Source organism: Clupea harengus, chromosome 13, assembly GCF_900700415.2.
Source record: "Clupea harengus chromosome 13, Ch_v2.0.2, whole genome shotgun sequence".
In the NCBI taxonomy this organism is placed as follows: Eukaryota; Metazoa; Chordata; class Actinopteri; order Clupeiformes; family Clupeidae; genus Clupea; species Clupea harengus.
In genome coordinates, this window is record NC_045164.1 from 3226694 (window position 1) to 3238647 (window position 11954).

The 11954-nt window shown below is 39.2% G+C and overlaps 1 protein-coding gene across 1 annotated transcript; it reads right to left on the reverse strand.

The window, feature by feature from the left end:
- Positions 1-8851: 8851 nt before the first annotated feature.
- On the reverse strand, positions 8852-11663 carry LOC105890912 (forkhead box protein G1-like). Its single transcript, XM_012817007.2, has one exon. The coding sequence runs from the start codon at positions 11222-11224 to the stop codon at positions 10157-10159; it is 1068 nt and encodes a 355-aa protein (XP_012672461.1). The 5' UTR covers positions 11225-11663; the 3' UTR covers positions 8852-10156.
- Positions 11664-11954: the final 291 nt, after the last annotated feature.

Here is an 11954-nt window from a genome sequence, read left to right on the forward strand (position 1 = left end):
AATGACTACATCTAATCCAAACGCTGAACTCTGCTTTCAAGTGAAACAGGATACGTTCAGTCCAAAAACCTGCCGTCCAAACTCTCCGCAAATAATTGGCGATAAAGTCATTTTTTATTTGCTTTTCTGAATTTAAAATAATCAGCAGGAACTCTTTATGAGAACCCCTGTCCTGATCCGTGGTTGATTCTGGTCATTGGTAGGAATGGGGCTGCATTCATGTTCTGTGTGGCGTTTGTAATGGCGAATTTGGTTGAAATGAAGTTTTGGCTTTTCTTTGGTTTACAAGCCACCATTATGGAGCAGCAGGCTTGCTATTTATCCCTTGAACAGATCGTGAGTATTTGGGGGCTAGTCTGTGTATTAGTATGTGACCTGGGTCACAGCCTGGCATGTTTTCTTCACAACCTTAGTGGCAAGAGTCCCTCAACCCCTCCCCCCGCCCTTCCGCCTAACCCCATTGCAGTGCATTAAAATCAAGTCCGAACCTAAGCTCTTTTCCTCTTTTATCCTTCAAGATATACTGAAGGATCTCGGCATATTTGACATCATCCATTAACCTGCAGGCTTGACCCTAAAAACTGCAGCAGTGAAATTTGTCACATGTATCTGGAGAAAAGAGGAGATAGTTCGTAATGTAAGCGCAAAGATGAATATTTCATGACCCAGGCTTGTCTATCGTTAGATAGGAAAACAGGATGAAAAGCTATGAGTATTTGATGTCTGTAAAAGGGTGGTGGCTATCACTCTGTACCCATGGCAGCGTGTTGTGTGTACATTGCAACATGGGGCATTAACACTCCTCAGCCGCCTTTATTCATCTCACTGTGAAGATTAATGTTGTTACGTATTAATTGTATACTAATAATATAGAACAAAGGTGCCTACCTTTAACACTTCAGAGCTTAAATTGCGTCGTAATGTCTTGAACTTAAAGCGGCTAAAATGCAAACCATTCTGCATTGGGTAGAGGTGGAAAAAAAACGACTGCTGGAAATTCACATGGCCCTGGCAACTGTGTAGGCCTTTAAGCAGCTGGTATGGGGGTGAGAGGCAGAGCGAAAAGCAAGCACGCATATGTAATAAATGATGAAGTGATTGGAAGAGTTTGAGTGTATCAGGAGCCCTTTGTTCCCTTTTAACACGGTGCTCAAGCGTAGGGGACCAGGAGGGGGCGGGGTCTTTGCACATTGTTGGCATCTTTGAAAACCATTCAGATGGGACTCTGAAAATAGAGTCGGTGGAGGCCCCAGATAATCGTAATTAGAACTGACTCTTCGTGCCAGTGATCCATGCAGACTATTAGTCTTGTCACGAAACACTGCAGATGCTGCTGGGCATGCGCAGTGCCGGATGCATCGTCCCCCCTCGCGTGTTCAAGAGGAAGGTCACCTCCGTCACTCGTCTACGCCGCCTCTCTCCGCCTCTGCCAGAGCGCTCCGTTGCCGAGCAAACGGAGGTCTGTGATTTGTCACGGAATTCTACGGGGTGGAGGGTGCAATCACATTGTTACGAAACACGAAATTTTAAGCTAGCTGCGTTCATCAGCTGTGGCGTGGGCGGGGGGGGGGGGGAGGATTGGAAAAACACAAACAACAACTCAAAACAAACTCAATCTTGCAAAACACATCTCCAATATAGTCCCTACATGAGTTGCATATAGGATGGAGGGCTTTGGTTTAAAATGTCGGCTCTTGACCCCTCAAAGACCAAAGTGCAAGGGCTTGTCACGTGGAAGTGGCGGCCATCCTTCCATCATTTGCTGGCTGAGCGGTCTTTGGTGTGTTTTTGTGACTGACTGCCTGCCTAACAATCTTTATTCGACAAGACAAAAATTCTGAAGTTACGGTATTTACAGAGTAAACCTCAAATTACAAGATATTTTCTCTGAATATAAGATAATTATATTAAAATAGTAGAGAGAGAAAATGATAGCTTGCGTTATATAAGAACAATACAGGCGAATTGTATCTACAAACGAAATCACTTATAGACACAATCAGACACAAATAACTATTGGATTTACTTGTGGCTGAAGACTAGTTCCATTTATAAAATTGTATATGATGCTTTTGATTTTACACAAGTGATCAATCATCTACCTATTTATTTTTCTTCTTGTGGATATCTATTGATATGAAACACTTGCAACAATATATACTTGTCAGTGTATCATTCACCATATCAGAAAATCTGTGTTTTATTTAATATAAATGAAGCCTGAAGTAAGCTGTGTATTTGAGACAATATTTGATACATGCTAATAAACTGATACAAAAATAAAACTACGATATTGTGAAGTCACTTAGTTGATTTTGAAATGTTCTGTCAAATCATATATGAAATCAAATGTAAAAGTCACCATTTGAAATGTACTGAACAGCAATTCACAGAGCCCTCTCATCATGTTATGTGTAGAGGCCCATAGAAATTTTGCAGACGAAGTGACGAACTATTATGTCTTTTTCTGTCATGCTGCATCAGAGGTTCTTCAACACAAACAAAAGTCAGCTTCCATCCTCACAGACACAAATCCTGGGTATTGGCCGTTCAACGTCTAAATATTGCTGACCTTCACAAAATAAGTTTGACATCTGAAGAAATCGAAACAGTTTGGGGTTTTTGATTGGTTCGTCCTCAATTAAATTATTTGGAAACCGGCTTTGGCACCGCGTACACTGGTACAGATTTTTTTTAAAGCTTATGGTCTGACATATGAACTTCTATGCAACATTATTTAGGAAGTGTCCTGTGGTAGTATATTGTGCGAGACCATCCCAGTAGTTTAAAATGGTTGGCGGCACACCTTTGAATTGGCTAGAGCACTACATGATGCAAAAAGTAAGTTGAGACAACAGATTAAATATTGGAATTCTACAATTTCTGTATTTTTTCTTATTTAACAGATTGTAAGATTGTATGAAGTGGCTGTGAGGGTTCCATAAACAACTTTAACAAAATAATCAAAGCATAAATTGGTGTTATTGCTGTGTTTTGTTGGTCTTGTTTTTAATACATCAAGGCCGGTAAGCAAAAGTTGGCATTAAAAGCTCAAATATTATGTATTATATTTTTATGAAGTGAACTTTTTGTATATTTTAAAGTTTTTTGACTATTCATTCGTCATGTAAGCATGTCAAACTACACTAACTGTACTAACTGAACAACACTCACACGAATAATTAAATAAACATTATCTTACTTAACTGTGGCATTTTCTGTAAATAAATGAAAACAAGCTATTACAGTGTTGTTATGTATTTCAATGTCGTCATGAATATTCAGTACATTTATAGTTGTATTTCTGTCTTACTTAATTGTCAAGTAGACAGTACATTTATGGTTACTGAAATATTTTTGCCAAATTATCCCGGAGAGAAAAATACTTTTATGTGTTTTTTTTTTATGTCTCTTCCGTTTGTAAAATGGGTATTAAAAATGTATCCTATTCAATCACAATTGCTTTTACACACGTCCACACATGTATGTTAGGGGTTAATATCATGCGCAGGAAACTGTTAAAATCACTAAAAGCACATTATTGTGGAGCTCATGTCATGGAATGACACGTTCTCTCACATTAGACTATGGTTGGCCATACTCATGAGTGACTTGCATGTTACGTGATTGTCAAGTTGACAAGGGTTGATGGATGCTCTGTAAAATGACCACCATTAACCCGAGATCCTACGCATTTCTTTCTCCCAAGTTTGGCATATCTCAAGGCAGTAAAGGCAGTGGTTGTTTTCTCTGTTAGACCCGTAGTGTGTTTTTTGAATAACTGCAAAGCAGATTTGCACACCATCAACTTGGGAAGAAATGTGTCATCTGGAAAAAGGAAGTTAGGGTTTATCCAATCTTCTGTGTGGGATCAGTGACCACAATGACCTTTACCACCTCCTCCTGACCTTTGGGAGGATACCATCACCAGAGACATAGAGGGAAGACTGGAGTGTGGAGTTTGTGTTTGAGTCTTGGAGTGTGTGAATATTTATGTGTGTGTGTGTGAATGGGGATGGGTATTTTCAGTAAAAGTTAAATGTAATGTAAAATGTGTTTGAATTGACTTCTGAATCAGGTATAGCTTCAAAACTTTGCAGTCAGTCGTCAGACAGACATCTTCATTGTGATTGCTCGTACACTGACTACTCTACATACATGTCTTGTAGTCCCCTAACAATGTGAGATATTCCTGTTAGCTCAAAAATGGACTAATCACTAATGTAGAATACCTCCACAATTATCTACAGCTGCCCCTCGTTATTATTTCCCTTAGACTGATTCTGTTCATAAAAGCACAATGATCTCTCTGTAACCAAAGGTTTGAACTCCCAAAATGTGGGAGCTTTTGATCTGGTAGAAATAGATCAGCTCATTTTGTGACCCCCGAGCTTGTGGTAGTGATGATGCATCATTATAACCAAACTAAACACCTGCATACATCGACATCCAGCTACAGTTAGATTTGATGAAATTGTGTTTGCAGTGTGTTTTTGTCATTAGTGTTCTAATCGAGGTGTAAGGCATTGAATGGAATGATGGTGATTCACACATTAAAAGGCCACAGTTGTCATTGAGTATGTGGGGGACCCTGTTGTTTTTACGGTCGCTCCCACTCGAGGTATGAAATGGATTTTAGGAAACTCGGGTGACTGGTGAGAAGTCGCGGAATAGTGATTTCCTTTCTGAATGGCCGGTGAGAAGTCGTCCTACTTGTAAAAGTTGATCATTGCATATATGGTGGAATTGATTCTTCTTACACAGAAAGTGCTGCATATAGATGCATACAACTTTTGGGGGACGCCCAAAGGATAGGCTACCTTTATATTCTCAATACACACACTTTCTTTTTTTGCTATCCTGTCAAGAGCCAAATTACTGGCGTTTTCCTTGACGTTGTTTTTCATCATGCCAATGTTTAAACTGCGTATGTCATGCGTATTTTTTCGGTACGTTTGCAGTCTTTACTAGAATAAAGTACAGGTTGGTTATTAACTGTTAAGCATTCAGTTTTCGTTGACAGTGGAGATAGTCAGTTTTGGTAGACATTTTGAAGGATTTATAACTGGGAAAAAAACTGTTATTATCAATCACGATTACACCAGTGTTGAGGATCTGAATCACATTTCGTGTATCCTATGGTGTCTTGTAAATGTGAAAGGACTGAAATTACTATTAAATGTATTATATTCTATATTTATGTTTCTTTCGTGGTAAACCGTTACTTATGTTGCGCAACACCACCAAGCCAACTCCGCTACCCAAATACCTATTTCTGACTTTATAACGTTCCTATAATGTGTTCATACATGCCGCGTTGCTGTTATCCTGTAGGACTTACATTACATTGCATCAATTTGCCACTTTTTGTGGTAGGATTTTATCAGGCAACTAGTTGTTGATATCATAGTTGTATGTGGTGATGTAAATGACAGATCAACACAGTTGTTGTTCCCACCAGCCATCCAGGATATGCACGCTGTAGTTCTGTGTTCCGGCCTGGAACACCCAGCAAAAATAATAATAATAATAAACTTTATTTGTATAGCACCTTTCAAAATGAAAATTTCACAGCAGGACATTGGCAACTACCAAAAGACACCAGTTAACATGTTCGCAAACTTGTATCAGTGCCAACAGGGCTGTTGGTGGTTATAGCATGTTTTCGCACAGCTTTTAGGTAGTTAGATTGCTAGTTTTAGACCAAAACTCCACACAGCTGCATTAAATAAAACGTGCACCTTACTCTTTCGAAAGTATTCAAAGAAGTAGGCCTATTGAAGGGGAATGTGTATGTATATGTTTATATAGGCTACCTTATTTTATATATATTTATATATATAATTATTACTCAGTTTTCTGTTACCCTGTTAAGGCTAGCCTAACAAGCATGCTACTCTTTTATCCTCGTATATTAATTTGAACCTGGTAGCCTTTTGTATATTTTGAGCTTTCGGTCGCGTCGTGAGAATGAATATCAAGTAACAAAACTTTTCCCAAAAAGTGAAAAGTTGCAAGATGTTTTGCTCTAGACCAAGAACAACGCCCTGGATTTTTATTTGAACATATTTAATTTTTTGGCAGTGGTAAACTTGTTCGCCACATGACTTATGGTCATTTAATCACTTGTGACGAACAATATTATTTGCAGTGTGCCAGCTTTTTAAAGACGTATCCTAGGCCGAATTAAAGTAGCCTACATTGACAGGCCATTTTGGATACTTCTAATTTATCAGCTCAGACCTACAAAACAGTGGGGTTTTTTGGTCTAACTTTAGACTTAGGCTTTGTTTCAGCTGATTTACTTAACCCTGCCTTGCACTGTCCAATTCGGAAAGCATTTTCTGCAGCTTGCTGACTTGGTCAATGTTCATCTTACCTAAGCGTTTGCTCATTTTACCGTTCATTGGCAAATGTTCTTGCATCCTTCAATCTGCACAAAACATGTGAAATGTTCACCCAATCCTAAATTTCTGATTCTTAAACTAAACTCGAGTTGAACTCTGTGTATATACTGCATTTACAAAAAGGAAACATGACTCCCTTTATCGTAGAGGTGATAATGTCTTTAGCTAAAAGTTAATGTCACTGATTTAGCAGTGCAATGATTTAGGGTGAACTTGCAGCCGGCCGATCAGCCGCCCGTCTTCAATAAATCAGTAACAAAGCAAATGCTTAAATAAGACTAACATTCTTGCCTGAGCTAGTCATTTAAAAATACCCAATTTGTGATGCATTTTGTAGAAAAAGGTCAGCAGCCTAACAACAGGTTTCAATATTTTGTATTTATTTTGTGCAAGATACTTTCGAGGATAACGAAATGTTGCCCATACTGAATTAATTATGGTATAGCCTGTAATGTGAGAGTTTGCTGTATAAAACAAAGGGAAATATATGTTTTTTTCCCCCTGTTAGTTTACTGTGAAGAGTCCCCTGTAAATATACGTCTAGGCCTATAACGAGGCGTGAGTCCTGATTAATCCACTAGTTTTTGCAGAAAGATGTTGTGTGCTGTTCGTAGCCATTTTGTCATAGTCTACAATAAATATAATTATGTTTATTTGTCCCTTCACATGTTGCAGTCATTGGAACTTCCTTCATAAGAACCTCACGAGGCGAAATTTGACTTAAATATGATTAAAACAATCTTAAAATTCCCTTTTTTAAAAAAATTTGTATCGAAAGATCTTTACTACAAATGTAAAAAAAAACACCTGTCATTCTAGTTATTTAGTAAGCGAGCCTATCTCTAGACTGAAACGCAGGGCAGTGACGTCTGTTTGTTACGGTTTGCTGGTTTAGAACAACTAGCACCAAAACTGGTCATCTCTCGACCACATTTGTCCCTAAGTGTACTCTCAAATTGTAGTTCATTTTCGTTGGATTGTCCAACAACATGATGGAAGACAAAATTTGTATAAATAGCCTAGATTGGATTTTCTAGGTTGGCGTATCCATGTAACGACATTTTATTGGAAAGTAGCCCGAAATTATGACTTTATGGCCACTGACTGACAACAAGTCTGAGTGTGTTGGTAGGTCTATTACAAAACAGTAACATATGCATACAATCTGTCAAGGGTCCTGCAGAACGAAGTCTTCATATTTAAGGTGGAGAATGACAATTAGTTTCACGCTGTTTTATAAATGATCATAGCAATACCGATAGTACAGTAGGCCTATAGTTGATTATAGCCATGCCGATGCCGTAGGTCTATTTGTTCTCTAAATGCACTTTAACTCTCGACGTTCTCATTCACACATACACACACACACACACACACACACACAGAGGAAGACAGTGGATTTATACAAAGTCATCACACATTCAGGCGATCATGGTCTTCATATAAAAACAGTTAACAGACATTGTTAAAATTGTTAATTCATTTTGGAATAATATATAACCTGATCCTGTTTACATTTTGGTTCAAGTGCTGATATCGACTTGTTCGTGTCGATACTGAACATGGCCTATGCCCTTTGCTGTGTGTGAACTCAACCTGCGCTGTGGTGAAAATCCTCCTGGGTTAATTAGGCTAAAATAGCCCACCAGAACCACCAGTCTGTGTCTGCAAAACAGCCAACAGACCTGCGGCACCATGGTAATAGTCGACAGCTTGCACCAACTTGGCCTATCTTGGACTGTGCTTTACATCGTTTGTCTCTTACTGAACGATAGGGCTATGGCAAATATAACTCGATTGCTGCTTTTGTCACAGCCCTGACCGATTGGCATGTCATGATTAAAAATATAATAAGACCTTACATATTAGTCTATTTAATGACTGATGTGATATCACCGTAACAGAGACACTGTTCGCAGCGAGAAGTCGCCAAAGGCCGACCTAAGGTAGAATATGATAGGCCTTTAGGCCTAGGATCAGGCATAACACCACTTTATTAGACATATGCTACCAGATAGAATTATTCTTTTTACTGAATTTACTAAAACAACTAATTTTGGGAGTAATTGAGAAAGAGCGGGCTTTGTCATTTAACCTCGGCGACCAACAACACGTTTGATAAGGTTTCTCATTCATAGCACAATATTTTTGTGCCTCAAAGGTTCATATACAAATCTAAATAATTGTCCAAAAGCGTGAGTGATGACTCATTAGTTATTGTTTTGCCCGAGTAAGGTATAAGCAGGCGATAGTGAAACTGTTGATGTTATCAAAATAAATAGGCTACGTGTCTGTTATCAACTAGCTTTAAGGTTTAAGCGATATCATTTATTTTCAAAAACCCTACAAATGATTCATGAATGGCTCTTGAATGCACATGGAATAGACTACATGGTAAAACTAATTCTATATTTTTCCTTTAACAACATAAAACAAATAACGTATTTTTCTTTTCTTGACAAAGCAATAATTTTAATGTTTAATACCTTATACTTTAAACAAATTAGTTTCAGCAACAAAACACAATTACAAACTTCATACAATGAGAAATCTTGCCCCACTGAAAGTGCAAAACTTAGAAAGAGTTTGCATATAAAATCCCGACATAAAAAATGCACTATCGAGAAATAAACAATGACAACTTATATACGAAATTATACATGTAACATCTCATGTTTTTTTTTTTTTTTTTTGTGAAACTCGTGCATGTGATACACTAGTAGCATACACTGTATTTTCATTTAATGTAATTGTAACATGTGGAAACATTTCTAGTGGGGATTTTTAATGAAATAAGTGCTGTGGGAGGACAAGTTGTATTTTTAAAAATCATTAAAAAATAAATTTCAGCTTTGGGGCAATTCAGTGTCCGGGTTTGATTTTTTCTTTGAGTTCCATCTGTGAAATTCTGGACCACCGAAAGAAACATTATTAAAACAGTAACCCACATGGCACTGCTGAACACGACAAATACAATGATTCTCATCGCAGTTAACGGAATGAATAGATGATCTTCTGTATGACATGCTACATGCTACCCAATGTCATGCAGCCGGGTGACATTGCATGTACATGCGCATAACGAACCAGACGGCGCTAGGATCTCTCAGTCTGACACACAAAGAAAACGGAAATAAATTGAAGTATAAACTCAGTCTTCTGTCTAAAATGGTTCATAGATTATAACACTGATTATGTACAAGAATACAGCAGTAGCCCACATTACGTAATTACAGTAGGCTGAACCTAGAAGAACCTGAGAAGATTCAGATGACTCTCTCTTCGTGTTTGTAACCCTGATTTGTTTAAGGCGCTTTTCCACGAGAAGAACGGAAAGCAATAATTCATATTTACATAAATAATTTAAATATCGCTCTGGGTAGCTCAATACTGATGGAGGTAAAGACAATAGGATTTAAATACATTTCGAAATAAATATAAAACATAAATTAACCGACCTATCCAAAGCAATGAAGTTGTTTACACAAGATATATAAATATAAGATATATCGTTACCTTTGGCAAGCCTAGATTCAGTTTATAACCTAAAGGTAACAAACTTTGTCCCTTCAAATAGCCTGTGACCAAATGTCGCACACACTCCAGGAAGCACTAATATGGCCATATAACCAATAATTTAACCCGCACATCTATATTGTGTCTTTTTTTACACAGGATATGCCATTATTATAAGTCAATGTCGTCTTTTTTACACATCCCTTATTACATATCCTGTGATCACATTTGGATCAGTTCAAAAAAGAGCTGGGGCCCACTCTTTTCTGGTGGGACAAAACGCCCGGGAATCCGCTTGAAACGCCCGTGGTAAAAGACGGTAAAGATGTTCTGAGCGACTCCGAGAGCAGGGTCGGTGGGGAGCAGGTGGGTACCCCGAACCCAGCCGCGCTCTGTTGGAGTGACTGTGGATGCTGACTCCCCGAGACGAAGTAACCGCTCTGTCCTGACAGTAAACCAACAGGAGATGTGTTCATACCATAGCTATTTGCTATACCCAGCGGTCCAGAGGAACCTCCGAGAATTGGACGTGATAGGTCCCCGTTACCTAGCTGGTCAACTCCAGGGAGTAAGGAGCCATACGCGTGCCCTTGGTTCAGAAACCCAGGAGATGATCCGTTATAGTGTGGGTGGTGCAAAGATAGAAATGGAGATATTTGCCAATATAGAGGATTGCTTGCTCTGTCATTTATTCCCAAACCGAGAGGCGCAAAACGAAGTCCTCTCTTCATCGCAAGTTTACCCCTGGAGGTAGCCGACCGCCGCCGAAGTTTCCCTGTGGTTCCACCAATGAATACATCATCACTTGAGGGATCTAACATCCAGTAGTTCCCCTTTCCCGGGTCATCGTAATGCCTTGGCACTTTAACGAAACACTTGTTTAGACTCAGATTGTGGCGAATAGAGTTTTGCCAGCCTTGCTTGTGCTCCCGGTAATAGGGAAAGTTTTTCATGATGAACTCGTAGATTCCGTTTAGAGTAAGCCGTTTTTCGGGACTCTGCCTAATGGCCATCATTATCAGAGCGTTGTAGCTGAATGGCGGCTTGTCATATTTTCCATTCTTGCCGGTTTCGGTAGTGCGCTGAGTTTGGCTGTCCTCCTCTTTAGGTTTTTCCTGCTCTAACGGTGTAGACTCCATTTCGGCTGGTTCCAGGGATTTTTCTGAGTCTGACCCCGACGGAAGAGGGGTTTTCTCTGAGATGTCAGGGTCCAGTTTGTCACTTTTCGAAGGCAGCAGCAGGCTCTTAATACTAAACGAAGTGGATCTGTGGACCATCGTCGGCTCCTTCTGATCTCCCATGCCGCGCAATCACAACAAACCCCCGATTTTGTGGTTTAAAGGTAAAAGATCAGAGACGATATGATCAGGGCATTCCATGCATGAAGGAACTCGTAGGACAGAGGGGAGCTCGGAGTGGGATGCAGAAATTAGTAATTAAGGAGGTTCCGTCTTATCACTACATCACAAAATGGGAGGAGCTAGTGACTTGGTGTTTTTTTAACCATCAGCAACGTCAATCTAAACCGCGTCTCAGAAATACAAAATTACATTTATTTTAATATGTTTTAACATGCCATGCAAAAGCTTTGCCCGTGCAAAATCTAAAAAAACGCCTTCCCGCGTGTGTGTGTGTGTGTGTGCGTGCATGCATAAGCAGACTCCTAGATATGTGTGAGTATTTATTTCTATTGATTGGCCAAAATGGTTTTTGAAGCCCAACAAATGGCCTCCGGTGTCTTACCTAAATCGGAATGCAAATATTTTCGCCCTGTTATGGCAGACTGGTTTAATACTAGGGTTACACAACTTCAAGATGTATCTGATAGGCTACATGGACGAGCATATTTGCATACAGCTTGCCTACAGAATCTTTGCTACTTGATCGCCCCCAGTGTACACAGCTGCAGTGACAGTGGGCTAAATATTGGTGGCAAATGTGTCGGTACAGAGACTTCTGGATTCCAGGAAAAGACAAGCTGTTTATCAGTAAATCTGAGTCATTAATGGTCATAGTAAGTGAGATAAAAAT